Here is a 16901-nt window from a genome sequence, read left to right on the forward strand (position 1 = left end):
AAATTGGAATGACTTGGGTCAGCAATCAACGCTATTTCTATAATTAGTTTCGTAGCCACTCGTAGCACTATGGTCACGTTTCGTAGTAACTGCGTCTCAAATTAAATACAACGCCGCAGAGCCAAAAGGTACTAAGTATTCAAATTAATTATCACGGGCTTCCACGCATTGATTGTAACATATATGTATATATGTTGGGACAGCTTCAAAATTTTAAATTCTTTACAAATTAAACATTGAATAACACAAATAGCGTAGCATAATCCAGTAACATGAGGAGTAGGGTTCTAGTGGTTTACGCGTGTGTCTTACGAAAAAAAAAAATTAAATGACGAAGTAACCGGCATACGAATGATGCGAAAAATAACTAAATAAGTTGATATTATTTTGGATAGGTTAGAATGACAATGTTATTTTCTTGTTACAACCGGTAAATAAATATACAGTTTAAAAATATTTCAATAATTGAAAAAAATATATGTGTAGTTTGTGAAAGAGACCAAAAAGCTATAAAAGTTGAACCTCAAAATAATAACTTATATTTTATAATTATTAACTTTAATTGTGCTGAACAGCAGGCCGGCTACGACATGGCGGTGTATGGTGTTAGGGACCAAATTACCCATGGCTTAGTAGGATTGGTCATGCCGATGTGCTGCACCGAATAGAAGATATCTTCGGTCACAAAGAACCACAAACGGCGATTTTAGCTAATTATGGCAGCCATCTTGTTTTTGGGTTGTTTGGATTGAAACCTTCACCCCATTCAATTGACACCAAATCTTGACCCAAAACCGCTACGTATTACGGTTTATCTGGACATGTCAGAATTTTCCTAAGCATATAGATACGAAAATATACGTATATACATATATACGAAAATATTAAGAACATCCTCCCTCACCAACTACTCGTCGAAATAAAAGCCAATGAATGAATGAAATGTAGTTGTTTAGCTGTACAAATCATTTTAGATCAAAATAAATATAATTTAAAAAAGAAACTCATATAAAACGTTTGAAATGTTACTAACAGAAATGTTTTATTTAAAGATTGTACTAGTATTTACAAGTGGATTTAGTTTCGATAATGAAACAAAACATTTATATGGCCTCAAACGTGTGATCAATAAAATTTAATACTATTAACATTGAATCAGAAATAGAGAAAATATTTCGCTTTAGAATGTTCATTGAATACAGGTTGACAGCCTTTTATATTTTCTATTGGAAGAGTTACGGCGTGGACTCGGACCATTTTATATCACTCATGTAAATTGTCAATATGATTTAAGACGTTTTACATTTGCGTGAGTTCATCTTTGATATATATTTAAAACAAGTTGGTGATTTTTTTAATGAAAAATCAAATTGTTTACTTATCCACGGAGATTATGGCGTATAGTGCAATAAAATAAAAAATAAATATGCGAAAATTATAAAGGCTGTAGCCGAAAATAAATAAAATTTCGTCGAAGTCGAACCGCATACATAAATTTAATAACAAATTAATAGCAAATAACCAAGCAAATTGTATCATGGTTACCTTGACTAAATCACGATACTAATATTAAATTCATAATTTCACACAAATTATTCAGTAAGAATATTGATAGGCATTTGGGAATATTAATTATAAAGTAGATAGCAAATTATCGGGCTTTTGGTTCAAATAACAAGAGAACAATGTGATCTCCAATTAGTTACACGTTAATTTATTTCAAAATTAAATTATAAATGATTTATTGGATATTAATAGTATGAGCCTAATCAATGAGTTTGTACGTTTGAACCCGGCCGTGTTGTTATTATATCTAACTAAGAATTGTTAAAAAAAACATTAGGGGGTTATACAAACACGGCACATATCTACAACTTGCATATAATATACTATTTAGAAGAAAGCTAATATATTATAATGTTATAAGTTAACGGTGAAGGTAACACTTAAATACATTTTTGATTCAAATAACATCATCTGATTAATTTGTAATTGACTAGATTACACTATTGGCTTCTGTAGTTGATACAAGCGATTTTTATCGCATTTTCAAGCAAGCTAAGTAGCGAAAACTTTGCGACCATCAAGTTTAATTATAATTTTTCCAATCTCCAAGAAAATTATGTACAAATTATTTTTTCTGAGTTTTCATTTGTTTATTCAGAAAAGTTAATTGATTGTATAACACCTACTTGTTTTGCGTAAACAATGTTTTTAATATAAATTATACTGTGGATTGAACTTTGCAAAGCTAATTTGTCGTTATAACGAACTGTATTACATAATTTTGCTCTTTGGGAAATAATTATAACTATGATGTATATATACCGCTATGTTCAAAAATATTTTTACTACAAAGAAGGCTGCTTCTGCATTCCTATACTATATTTTTTCAAATTAAAATTGCATGTAACATATACAACTCTCTCTATTGATAATTGGTAAAAACTTGTGGCAAAAATTATCAAATCAACCATTGACAAAGTGACAGGTTATAAATGAAAACCTATTGTCACCAACTATGTGAAGATAGGAAAAACGACATTTATCATCAGAAGAACAATTTTCTATGTAAACGAAAGAATACATGACTGGATTATGTCCATAACTGATTCAAACGTATTTCCTAATTCATCGAGTCGATACTCTTTTGTTAAAACCGAACACTCTAATAGTAACGTTATCTACTAACAATCTCAATATACAAAATGTTTCTCCTATGGAACTTGTTTGGTTTGTAACTGGTTCTAAAAATTGGTTATTTTTACGGCTGTGTACGGGAAAAATCTAGTACACAGAACGAAAACACCGTGCATAAAAATTTATATAATAAATAAATATCTTGGGATCCCAGCGTGTGTGCGGCCTGAAGTTTGTGTTGTGATTTATTTAGTTTATTATATTCAATGGGTACATTTTATGATGATTATATAGTAATTAAAAGTATTATAAATACCATACAAATTCACATATTACTCACGTGGCCTAAAACTTTGGTATGGTAATGCAACTGTTTAAAATTCAGATACTGAGAAACAGTTTTAGCTTCGAGTATATTATTAATTTATTTTCTATTTAGCATAATCCATTTAGCCTTTGTATCGTAGGTCACTTGAAACAGTCCATTCTATTCTTGACAAAGTTGACGTGTATAATATACTTTCAATTAGCCTAGGTAACTAAATAGGAATTCCAGCTTGCGTGCATTTCTTATTCTTCTTCTTTACCCGGAATTTATAGCGAAAGATCGTATTATGTGCGCAATGAACAACACAAGTCAAAGAAAGTCCCTGTTGGAGGCAAATCTTACAGTAAGGTTCAGAGGCTTACCGCTAAGTATGCCTTTTAATGCGAAAAAGGTATTAACTTTTGACATAGGAGAGTTACTATCCTATTAAGCGTTTCGCATGATTTCATTATTACAAAAACTGTTTTTAATTTGACGTTTTCAAACAATATTCGTGATCAATGTAAGTGGCGATCCTTAAATTTATCCACATTGGAAATTTAAATCACTTTTGATCCGAGAGAAATTACAGTTAACGCTATTTATTTTTGAATGCAATAAAAATAGTTACTTTCATTAAATAGAAATAACGTAGAGTTAAATTCCACATTACGAAGGCCCGCTTCATTTTTAACCAAACAATTCGGAATTTGCAATAGCCGGCATGAATTCGAATAGTTACTGTAACTATTCCGTTGGCAATTGTCTTTTGACTATTTATGGGACGAGTGCCGATGTTTATAGCTTTTGAATTTAATTAACTTTGTGATATCGTGGCTTTGATATTTCGAAAGTATAATTTAAACACGAAGCTGTATTAGATTTATCACCGTCGTTTTAAAATTGATTAAAATGCGAACATTCACAAATTATGATTATTTATTTAAAACGTTTGATTTTCCGAAAAAACTTAGTGCTGTAACAAGTCTGGCATTAAGTTCAAAATGAAAACGCTTTTCCTGCTTTTATATTATTTTGAATTGGGGACACGAATATTACTTTTAAAACTTCTTTAGTTTTCGAGCCATTTCACATATTTTTTCGAGTTAATTATCAAATTAGCATATGGAATTGGATGTTAAATAAATTAGGATTGCATTGTTCGCCTTGTACAAAGTGGGTATGGAGCCTTTGGTCATATTCTAGTCACTTCAAAGGCTTGGTATCAGTCGTGGGTTCGTATAGCGTGCTATCAATAGATACAACAACACTTCTGTCGAAAAACCAGAAAAAATTGGGGCGGACGCGTGTGTGAACTTGCTCTTAAAGCCAGAATTCGTCGAATTATTTATTTATTCAGAAAACTTCAGCCAAAATGTATCAAGATTTTTGATGATGTTGTGAAAACTCTGAGCAATACACTTTTTAAAAATATACCTGGGACTTTCCAGTAGGACTCTGTTGCTGGCCTGATCACGAGGCAAGAATGGCTTGAAATCAACTTTCCGGACTTTAAAGGGTTGAAGACTCTCATCTAGCCCAGACCTCAACCCTTTAGACTTTAAATTATGGTCAGCTTTAGAGGACATGGCCTGTTCTAAAGGTTACGGCGACATTGAGTCACTTAAGGCCTGTATAAAATCTGAAAAATATGTTTCTACTTTTAGCTGAGACTTTTATTAAGACATTACTTCCCTAAAAAAATGCATTTTTATTTGTAATAGAGTTTAATCGCTGGACTAGGTATAATGCGAAACTATTACTATTAGCACTAATGACAGATATACAAATGACCGACCCATATATACGAACCAACATGCACGAAATATAACATATGTGTGATAATGATAGTAACACGTCGAGACCAATGAATCGAATCTTTTATTAGATTAGTAAAATTAATAGTAAGTTATCCAAAAGCCAACAACATAGCCCAGTTATAGGTCGTTTTATGATTGTTATATTATAAACAACGGCGTAAAGTATTTACTTATGAAGGCAGCCTGGTAAAAAAATTATCAAATAGCAAATTAGCATCTGACATCTTCATACAATGTGAAAAAAATTATATAAATAAAAATATTGCGAACGTAACTATAACGATGTTAAAATGTTAACGTTTCTCAAAAGTAAGGTTATATAAGTCAATATCGGATGGACTATGACAGTCATAGGTGTAAGAAATACATAAACAAAACTTTATAAGGGAATTATCTCGCGAGTGCGAGTATAGAAAGGAAATACTTCAGTGGGCAGCTGGTTCCACACAGTGGTGGTGCAAAAGCTGCCTTAAAAACGCTCAGTTTGCTGTGTTTGTTTAATTCAAATTTAATTAATTATCTCCTATTGTGTATAAGATATAGAGAACTTATTAGTATGTGATTTTATAAACATATGTATACAAATTAAAATAAAAACAAATATTGATTACTCTGCTAAACATCTCCCAGTGTCCATTAAATCTGAATGTAAAAATCGGATTTCATACATTTACATCTTACTGAATGCAAAATACGTTTTTCAAAGCCATTTCCGACTATACGATTAAGTCTGTGTGGATTTAAAAGCTCTTTGCCTAAAAGTCTAAATAGCTCATTTTTCGTCATTATGATCTTACGTTGCTTTTTGTAAATGAATGGCTATGTCCTCTTTGGGAGATAGTATTGAAATTAAGTACCTTAGTTGAGATGAAAATTTACTGAACATTATTGTCATTCGACTTTTCGTCCAAATACGTCAAAACGTGGTTTTATCTTTGCCATCTGTCTTACTTTCTATGGAAAAAGAAGGACTTCAAAGACTCATTCATACAAAATTATTAAAGTAATAGATAATATCTACAGACCGGGAGCACTGTATTTTTTTTAAACAAAGCATAATTTAAACAGAAAAACACATAATCCAAAAGAATACTAATGAAAAAGGAAGCGTGTATTCTATAGTTTTAATATCTACTAATATAAAAGTTTTATGACCATATATCATAACTAAGAATTAATTCAAAATTATTTTATTAAAATAATTACGTGAATGGGGCGGCGATCCAATCATGAAAATATTTCCTCAAATTTCAATAAGGGTCGTTAGAGGCTAATGTTATGGGTAAGAAAGCATTTTAAAACCGTCTAAGTAGAATGAAAAGAGCTATCTATGGTACTTCATAAGGGTACCTATTGAGAACCACTCCACTTTGACGCCCCTTTGATTATTCTCCTTATGATTTTTTGTTCGCAAAAAAACCGTGCATTTGACACCGTTTATTTGGATGTAAATTAGTGTTGTTTTATTTAAGATCGCTTGAAGGCAGGACTAATATATCTTAGAATTTTTTACATTAGTGCCTGATTTGCTCCCATATATTTTTATTGTATGGGACAAACAAAGTTTATAAAATAACAAATTGGCTAAATAGTTGACTAAAAAATATGTGTTTTCCGAATTACAGGTCCCTACGAGAAGTATTTGTATAAAATATGTAAAAAGGTCGAACAGTAAAGTAGTCAGGAATATTAATTATTAATATGCGGAAGTTATAATAACCTAAAGATACTTGTAGAAAAATTAATTACTATTACGTTTTGAGTAAATTATTTCATAGGCCTTTTGTCATATAGTAACTGTGTATGTAATAATAGAGAACAATGTGTTTTTTACGATGCTTCAAGTTGTCTTTTATTTTGCACTTGCATTTGGTTTGCCTAATTGACTACAGGGTCATCATAACAAGATTGTATACAAAATTCAATAAACAGTATTTTACGGCTTTTTATTAAAATTTTTGTGACAGGCAAATGAGCAAACTGACCACAATGTGGCAAAACAGAACCGTATCAAATACTACCAAGAGCAGGCTCGTCAGAACTTTGTTATCTTTAATATTTTATTTAATATTTAATATTTATTAAACATCACCGCAAGACTTTCAACATATTTCATTTATAAATGAGTGTTTAGCTACTTTCGCCATATTGCCAAGAGAGAACTGAATAAGTGATGCCAGGAGTCGAGGTCGAACACTTAACATCCCTAATGCCTGAGACAGGCTGAGGATAGAGTGGAATGGAGGCAGCAAGAGCAACGTTTCGTTTAGGGATTTGCAACCTTTAGTTATGAAGACTACGATGAAGAAGAATATAATTTTATTGGGACTTAGGAAACGTCATTGTTAACCAGTGGCACTACAACTTTCTAATGCCCTGCCTCAGATTTTTGCGTTAATAAACATTCTGTAAAGCAAGCTTGTTTTCTTTCGATGGTTTCCTTCCATAGGGTCAGCCGGGGATCTAACCTATGTCCTCAAGTGTGAACGTTGCACCCTAAAACCACTAGGACAACACTGTTATCGTTTGTCTGCAGTAAATCGGGTCACAGTGCGATAGGATGGGAACCTTTATGATAGACGCAAGCTGGTAGCCGTACCGGTCTAAGACGGTCCCATTCATATAACTGCATAAAGCTTTACGTATATAGATATTGTGGAACTGTTGGGTTTTATTGAGACGCGATAGTTGGTTTACAGTTGTCATTTTATGAAGGCTATTTCCTGGTTCCATTATTTATTATAAAAACCGCAGATTTAAAAGTAATAAAGGCAATGCATATGTATACCACTTAATTGTACTAAATCGATTTCACGCCGGTGTAAAGTGAAATAATAAAACGAAAATGGCGATTAAAAAACCTTCGTTATCTCATAAATCAGTCCATAAAATGTTCAATATTAGTATATTAATTAAGCTTTCAATATTATTTAAAGTAGAGTGGAAGCGGATTGTAACGAGATAGCCGGCTTTAGATGTTGAAGCAGCTTGGCGTTATAATTCCAACCACAGTTATCGCATTACTCCATTTCAGAATATCTGCTATTCACCACTATTTCGAATACAGTACAGGGTAATCCCTGAGGTACATTTTGTGTGAATACATGTTTGTTTGTGACCTGTTGTTGCAAAGCGGTTTCTGCAATTCAGTTTGATAGCAATAAGCTTTACGCCGATATAGGCAATAGATTTAATAATTTATAACCTTATATACCAGTACATAACCAACCAGATAGGTTTAGACTGTAAAGCAGGTATAGTTAGTAGGAGCATATGGTGTGCCAAAGGTAGATTGTTGTACGAGAGGTCAGGACAGTTGTATAAATTCAAAATTAACTTTATTTATATCATAATTAATTTGTTTTTTTTACTTTAAAGTAACCTTTTGGTTACTTTAAAGTAAAAAAAAAGATATTATGTTATACAATATTTATGTTATACCACTAATCTTTTTTATTACATCTGATTCACAAATGATAATAACACGTGTATCCCGTACTCCTAATGTAGTAAACTACAACAAAAATCTTGGCGATTAAAAAGAGTGGCTTAGAGTTTATTGCCAGTTCTTCTCTTCCGTTATACGCCCTCGATTTGAGAACTGGCAGTAAATGTAAAATTAGAAGCATTTAATGTATATCTCTTGTTTTGAGGTTCATAAGTGTACATTGTGTTACCTATATGAATGAATTATATGTGTAAAGGCCAAAATGCAAGAACCTATTCCTTTACAGTAACAAATTTTTTTTCGATAAGATGAATTTACATCGTAATCTACAAATTAAAATGACTAAATATTAATATTAATTAATATTTACAATTAATTTATTTTCATACAGCTAACCTAAAGTTTTTATTTGTTTATTTAATATCTACAAAAAAGAATCGATACAACAAACTACCCTACACAAAAAGAAGTAGAAATTGTATTCCTCAAATGTATTTTTTTATTTGCATTAAAATTAATTATTTTATTCTAAGACCATATCGTCTTTATCGTTTTTAGTATTCTGAACGTTACTACGGAAATTTCTGCTCGCCAAGGGGTTTCCGAATCAATTCTACTTAGGATCCTTCAAGACACGTTTCGCCCCGATGGCATGTTTTTGGCGAATTTGAGCACCCGAAATCGCACCCGCACTACACTACACTTCACTAAAATTCTAACAAGTTCTACTATAGATATGAGTAACATAGTCCATGTGAAAATTTGCATTAAAACTTTTATTTTTGTAGAAACAAGAATTGAGTAGAAAGAAGCTATTCTAATATAAATTTTGGTTCACCAAAATATTCGCTACTTTCGCCGCCAACGTTATATTTACATTTTTAAATTTAGAATGCAGTTTAGCTCAACTTTGCAACCCTCCCTAGTGAGTATGTTAAAATGTTTCATGTTGAACTTCTCGTTCTATTTGTCAACATGACGAGACTGTCTGGTTGAAATCTCTCGATAAATATCTGAATGTATTTTCATTTAGGACAGATAAACCTTTCGCGTCTACCAATTTGAAATTATTGTTTCGCGTATCACACGTATATATATACATCAATATATACCTGTTTTATTTATCTTGGCAAAGTAGAAATTTGTCTTAGCTTTCGCCTCTATTTTGTATTGAACATAAAAATAATTTCACTAGGAATAAAGACTGGGACCTATCACGGACATAGACACGGACTTTGCGCAAAATCTAATAGATAGGGCCGCACGTATTTAAAATATAAGGGCATTTATAGTCCTATGCTATGTATAAATATAAACTGTTAATTATGACAAGTATAGCGACTTTTTGAATACTTCCTAAATTACGCTTGTCGCAAATTCCTTATGTTTAAGAATTGATAATCGCGGCTATTATAGGCATAAACATGTTTATACGAGACATAAACGCAAGCAATATAGTTTGTATTACCAAGCAATAAAAATAAATAATACGCCAAGCTAGACTAAATAGCCGAGTTGGTAGCGAATACCAATAAATATTTTCCAGGTAAAATTTGTTATTCAATAAATTTTAAATCGGAATTCTCGCAATGCAACTTTTAATGCATGTCTCGTCGCTTCATGTAAAATGTCAATGCCGCGGTCAGTTTCCTGTGACATTAAATGGCTCTCTGATATTGGATACCTCTGTTAGATTAATTCCGCACGAGCTATGAACATTTAGTTATTCTATATAAAACTTAATTTATTTGTTGTGGTATTTTAAGCGGTGATTAAAATATTGTAATAAAAGTCTTGGATTATCTTGGATTTCCATCTTATTTTCTCAAGGTGTTAGAAAGGGGTAAATGAAATCATTTTGCTACGATCCTCCGTTTGCCTTAACACAATTTCCGGGGAAATAAATTATGCTAACAATATTGACTTTGACTAAAATTGAATTTATGTCAATGTAACGCAGACAATAAAGCAAAAAATATTTGTATAATTTTATATTATATTATATAATATGAAATTATTACCTTTACTTAAGGTAAAATTATTTTTGCTGTATATTTGTATAAAATTTACTAATTGATCTGATGTATCAGGTAGTGCAATAGTCTAAATATATATGAAAGTTGAGCAATGTTAGCCTAGTCAGCGTGCGAGTCTAATTCACAAAAAGTAATTAAATTTGGAAAAAATTAGCAGTGAGCTAATTTATTGTTAGTAAACGTCCGCCAAGATCAACAGCCAGGCATTACCATCAGCCAGAATTCACGAAAGCCATGTTGAAATTTCATAAAACATTTGATTTCATATTGCTTTTAACATTTAGTGAATTAAATTAAAAAGGTTAATTTTTTTATTACATTTAATCTCGAATGAAGTAAATGAAGGCAAAACTTAAGACAACCTTTTTCTTATTGGCATTTGTATATAATACTCCTTGTACATAAACGATAAATATCATATAAGAAAGGTCGCATTGCAGCGTTGTCACTAAAATATTAATATGTCTTTATCTCAGCGTAAACACAATTTGACACAAAGCGACGGAAAAGAGAATAGTTATAGTGCTTTTTTTTTATTAACACTTCATTACATTAACGGTAAAAAAAGGTTACATAATATTATTGATTGAACTAACAAGCTAACTCTTTCAGAAGCCCTAGTACGGAGAAAAAAATACTAAGTGTAAAGTGCTATAGAGCATAACTATAAGACTTTTAAAAATACGTTAGAGGGGTAGCGAATCGTATGGAATCAAGTAAAGTCGTTATTCCATAACTATATGGCAGGGTTCCTCAAATATGACGTGCCTGTGATGCATGATCTGTGATATGGAATTGGTATTTCCAAAAGGCATCTTAGAAAAGCGGTGTATATAATTTAAATTATAAGAATTTAAATTCATTCTAAAACTAATAAATAGGACTGATTTAGTTTTATGAATTTAAGATAATATAATATCTAATCTAATCTCCTAAATAAAATAAAAATAATCAGTGGTGCTACAGCCTTTTTAGGTCTGGGTCCCAGATCTCTGTTTCATGATCATAGAGCAGGGTTGGACTAGGCTCCAGCGTGCGATTCTCATTCCTGAGGTCGTAGGTTCGTTCTCCGCTGTGTGAAGGAAAACATTTGAGGAAACCGGCTTGCTTTGTCCCAAAAAGTCGACAACGTGCAGGCACAGGAGGCTGATTGCCTATTAGATTGACAAATCATGAAACAGAATCTCCTAAATGGGTCACATTAAAATGTTTAACGAAGAATTGACGCGGGTAAACCGTAGAGCACAGCCTAACTTTATATAAATCTTTATATCAGGTTATAAACCTGTTAATTTTTTTTCTTGTCCATATTACTTTGCTTTGTTGATGACAGTTCGGAGTTACATGTAAACTACCGCATTCTAATTATATTTGGTATTGCAGTTCGCGCTTTCACGAATTTAATAAAGTAAAATATGTCAAAATATATATATAATTACTTACATCAAAGTCATGTTTACATATTGAAATTGATAGATTAATTTACATGATAAATTTGGAACTATCTCACACCGCCGCTCAACGGCGGAAATTTATTATTAATGCGACAAGCCTGGTGCATCAAAATAGAGTATGTCATATAAATGCAAGCAAGATAGAATTCGTAAACGTTTTAGGATTTTTTTTATTATTCTCTTATGTAAATTATCTAATGGGATGAAAATCTATATAACTATATTGTACAGTTTATTGTTTTGCATACGTCTTTCTTATTATTTTTTATAATTTACACGTAGGTAAATTTACCAAAATAATTAGTTCTTTTACAATATTACGTAGTAATTTTGCACCGATCGGCATCCATTTGTTGTCCATTTCTACAAAAATGTTAAGAATTTCCACAATTTATTGGACAGAATGGGTACCGATTTACAGCTTTTTTTCAAGAAAATCCTAAATTGTGTGCGGCGCAAAAAATTGTCTCGACGTATGACGAAAAAAATATTTTAAGAAAAGAGTGTACCGACCGGCAACAGAGTACTGTTAAGGGCGGAAGGTCCGTCTATGGAAAAATTTAATAGTCTTCAATGGAAAACTTGACATTCACGTAAATAAAATATAATATAGTGAATCATTGTCAACAGGGGCGCGGGAGGTGGAGGAATGTTTGGCGATGTCAACATCTCAGCTATTTTGGACTCTCTGAGTGTCAGCTACGACAAAAGAGTCCGGCCCAATTATGGCGGTGAGTGATCTTTATGTTTCCAAAACTCCGCTTTGCTTAATGCAAATATCTAGCGCTATTTACTTAATTTTTTCTGTAAGTGCAAGAGTGGTAATAGTTCACGCGTTCAAAATTTTTCAAACTTTATATTAAAATAATTTGTTGTTGTTATGTGATGTTAATCAAAATGTAGGATAGCACTGGACATCGACAACGTGATCGTTTATTGTCTAATAGGTGTTAAGCTATGTTCCAGTATCTCTTCAATAGAACAGCGAAGAGAATATTATGTATATTTCTTAAATCTTGTTTCATTTTTAGGGCTTGGTGAGTAAAATCAGTTTATTTAAAGCGCGACTATAAATGTAAATTCAAATCAATAGTGTGTTATGACAACAATACAACATTAATATTCTGTTTGTACATTCATTATGCTACATTCGCCCAAAGTAATTTCTTACATAAATAATAGCATTTGAATTCGCTTTGAATAATTTAAGCTCATTGTCTGAGCTGTCAGGAGAGCTGAATGTCTCGTTTCTATAACTATTATTGTTGCACAATTCTTTAAGGAGCTTTATTTCAAATTCATATTTCAGGAAATACGAAAGTAAAATATTATCTATTCGTAGTTGGAAAAACTTTTTCGACAGTTTAGTTTCTACCTGTATTGAGTAAGTATTTCATACGTGGGCAAGTTTTCCTGATTTGGAAGGTACCTTTGATACTGGTCGAGAGATTTTGATTTAAAAAAAGTCATGCCATGTCTTTGAGGTTTGAGATGTATTTTATTTATTATGTTTTGTTGATATATTTATTATGTCACATTTTGAAGGATAATCTTTTTATTTGATTTTATGAGAAATAAAAAAAACTGAGAGTTCGTAGATATTTTTTAATTGACCGACACTATTTTTAGTTGGTGCCTAAAGAGCCTATGGATTCAAAAAATTCATCATTGAGGTTTGGTGTAATGTGAAGTAACTAATATAATATTTCAGGACCACCAGTGGACGTTGGAGTCACCATGTACGTGCTGTCCATCAGTTCTCTATCTGAAGTTAAAATGGTATTTAAGAGACTACTTTTACGTAGATGGTCATGTTGACTGAAGAATTAGGTTTACTCTTTTTCGAGTCGGATCTAGTCCGTCTTCGAATAAGGGTTCCCGGGATCATCCTTTGGTTTGGTTTTCACTCGCGCATGCGCGCTCGACTCACGATTGGGCTTGATTGCAGGTCCGCCAGTGGAGGTGGGCGTCACCATGTATGTGCTGTCTATCAGCTCCGTCTCCGAAGTGCTCATGGTACTCGTCACTGTCAGCTCACGCTTGTCTCGGCCGCTTCGGCTCTGCGCCGAGCGACCGAGCAGCCCTAGACACGAGGCTGCGAGCATGCCGGCGTATTGGAGCAGACCTCCTGGACGGTTTAACACTACCACAAATGCTATTTACTGTTCCAAATTTAAAACTTCATTGGCAAGTAGTGTTACCTTCCAGGTGTGTCAAAAAAGACATATATGTAATTTGCTATTAAGCATCCCCCCCAAAACTCTGTCGATGCTCCATTGTTGTTATTTTGTTTTGAGCTTTTTATGTTTTTGAGTAGGTATCTGTTGTGTCTGTGGGTTTCTTACTATTGTCTCCCAGATTGGCGTTTACACTTCTAAATCGCCACTTGCAATAATTTTCTTACTTTCAGTAGTCTTGCTATGAATGTATTTAATGTTTGTAATGTTGTCCGTGAGTTCCAGTTGGACGAGGGAACTTTTGTTTTTTAATTTTCTTTATTTCGGTACAGGTTAACGATTAAATTTCTTTTATTTTTTTACCACGGTTAATTTTGTGTTCCGCCTCTCAAAACTTGCGTTATTACATTATCGAGCCGCGACGATAAGCGCAATTTAGTATGTTGAAAACAAACGCGATTGTATTTTATTTTTCAAAAAGCCACTCATGGTTCTCCCTTGATAACGGTTCCAAATTATACCGTCTAACTGTGACCAGGGTTTGTGACCCCTAGTGGAAACCAAATCAAGGGGACGACATACATAAAGTCACCACTGACGTGACCAAATTAATAGCTGTTAGATGGCGTCAAAAAGTACACGTAAAATGAGTACTAAAATAAAGAAATTTGTTCCAAATTAAATAAAATTCAATTTCAACTGAATACGCTTGTGTACAATGACATTCGTTGAATGTTTTACGTGTACTTAATCAATATAATGTGCAAACAAAACAAAAAGTTGTTATTCTTTGATCTACTTTGCAGACATATAGACGTACCGATGGCATCCTTAAAATATAAAAATAACGTATAATTATTAAAATTAATCATTCACAATTAAAATGCTAATGAGCCTGATTACATTTTATATGTCTGCTACAATATGAGATTATATATAAAACACAACTTTTGCATTCCGGTGACTAAAATAAGGCACAGAAAATTCACATTTATACATAAAGGATACGTTTCATCCCATCCCTATAATTTATTAACTGTTTAGTATTCATTAAAATTTTATTGAATTGCACGAAATTTTTTAATAAAAACATATTTTAATATTGTCGATTTTGTTTTAATAAAAGTTTTCGAATTTCTGTTCGAAACGTCTCCTTTAGGAATTGGATAACACAGTTTTTTGCACGACGTCCGGAATGCATAATTGTGTTTGCAATTTCAAGTGAGATTTTTCCTATAACTCTTTTTATTTTTAGGATTTCACATTGGATTTCTACTTCCGTCAGTTCTGGACTGATCCGAGGCTTGCCTACAAAAAGCGCCCAGGTGTTGAAACATTGTCAGTTGGGTCAGAATTTATTAGGAACATATGGGTGCCCGATACGTTCTTCGTAAACGAAAAACAATCCTATTTTCACATTGCCACAACAAGCAATGAATTTATACGTATACACCATTCCGGATCTATTACACGTAGTATAAGGTAAATAGTTATTATAATACTATAGTAGTTTCTAAGTTCAGTTGCTCGTGTTTTAGTTATGCATTTTAAGAATTCCCAGGATGATATATAAATAATTTATTTGATAAATGGACAGTAGAATTGTTTTACTATATGAGTATTTCTTTTCAGATTAACAATAACGGCTTCCTGTCCCATGGACCTACAATACTTTCCCATGGATCGTCAACTATGCAACATTGAAATCGAAAGCTGTGAGTTTCATACCAAGCTTACTTTATTTTGAAAACAAAGAACATGTATGGTTTTGCGTTTTACATAATAATTAATTTCTTTTTAAACTCAAAAACTATGGATATCCATGTAGCTTGTAGACATAAACAAACTGACGCTTTCTTTTTGCCATACATTTTTTCCATTTCACTTCAAACTTTTCGCTTTGGTAGATGGCTCATTCACTCTACAGTATACTAAAACCCCAGTGGAATGGGTGCTTATTTTATCGTTCCATATTTCTGCATGGTACAGTTGGCTACACCATGCGGGACATCCGTTATAAGTGGAATGAGGGGCCCAACTCCGTAGGCGTATCCAGTGAGGTGTCCCTGCCGCAGTTCAAGGTTCTTGGTCATCGACAACGCGCTATGGAGATTTCCCTTACGACAGGTACTTGGCACTATCCATATTTACCAGTGATGAAGAATGAGCCTTTTATTTATTTATGGTCTATTACAACGACCATTTGCATGTTGATCGCTTGATTCGACTTCACTATTGTTCGGGTCGTTCAACTTCATTATGCTCTTTCTTTCAAAAATCTCTATCTTTTTTTCTAATCGAAATATTTAACTAAACAAAAGTTCTTTTACAGGAAATTACTCCCGATTGGCCTGCGAAATCCAATTTGTGCGTTCAATGGGATACTATCTGATTCAAATATACATTCCGTCTGGTTTAATTGTGATTATATCATGGGTATCATTTTGGTTGAATCGAAATGCAACACCTGCACGTGTCTCTCTTGGTGTGACTACTGTGCTGACCATGACTACTCTTATGTCTTCAACTAATGCTGCTCTTCCCAAGATTTCGTATGTTAAATCCATAGATGTTTACTTGGGCACCTGCTTCGTAATGGTCTTCGCTAGTCTATTAGGTAACCAAAATAATACAAGATGCATTTTATGTATAGAGCTGTATAAATTTTTGATTGTTTAAAAGCAGTAATACTTAAAGTATATATGTGTATGTGTAAAATGCTACGCGATCAGTTTGCTAAGTTGAAAAGGTTGAACTAGCCATATTTCCTTTTCAGAATATGCTACTGTTGGATACATGGCTAAAAGGATTCAAATGAGGAAACAACGATTTACTGCTGTTCAGAAAATGGCTGCCGAGAAAAAGATACATATCGATGGGCCTCCAGGCACGTCTGAGCCACTACCACCGCCTAGAACAAGCACACTTTCGAGACCTGCTCCGCCTAGCCGCTCATCGGTACATACATCATTCTAATAGTTTTTATCAAGGCCTATAACTGAAAAACGTTTGATACTAC

At 32.8% G+C, this 16901-nt stretch overlaps 1 protein-coding gene across 1 annotated transcript in view; it reads left to right on the plus strand.

The window, feature by feature from the left end:
• Positions 1-16901, plus strand: part of LOC123718780 (gamma-aminobutyric acid receptor subunit beta-like) — a 32102-nt gene that overhangs the window by 13289 nt on the left and 1912 nt on the right. The window contains exons 2-8 of the mRNA XM_045675568.1: positions 12336-12436; positions 13417-13484; positions 15138-15364; positions 15515-15597; positions 15872-16009; positions 16215-16499; positions 16659-16840. Of these exons, the coding sequence (XP_045531524.1) occupies positions 12336-12436; positions 13417-13484; positions 15138-15364; positions 15515-15597; positions 15872-16009; positions 16215-16499; positions 16659-16840 (1084 nt within the window). The remainder of the gene's footprint in view (positions 1-12335; positions 12437-13416; positions 13485-15137; positions 15365-15514; positions 15598-15871; positions 16010-16214; positions 16500-16658; positions 16841-16901) is intronic.

The sequence above is a fragment of the Pieris brassicae genome, chromosome Z, assembly GCF_905147105.1.
Source record: "Pieris brassicae chromosome Z, ilPieBrab1.1, whole genome shotgun sequence".
Taxonomy (NCBI): domain Eukaryota; kingdom Metazoa; phylum Arthropoda; class Insecta; order Lepidoptera; family Pieridae; genus Pieris; species Pieris brassicae.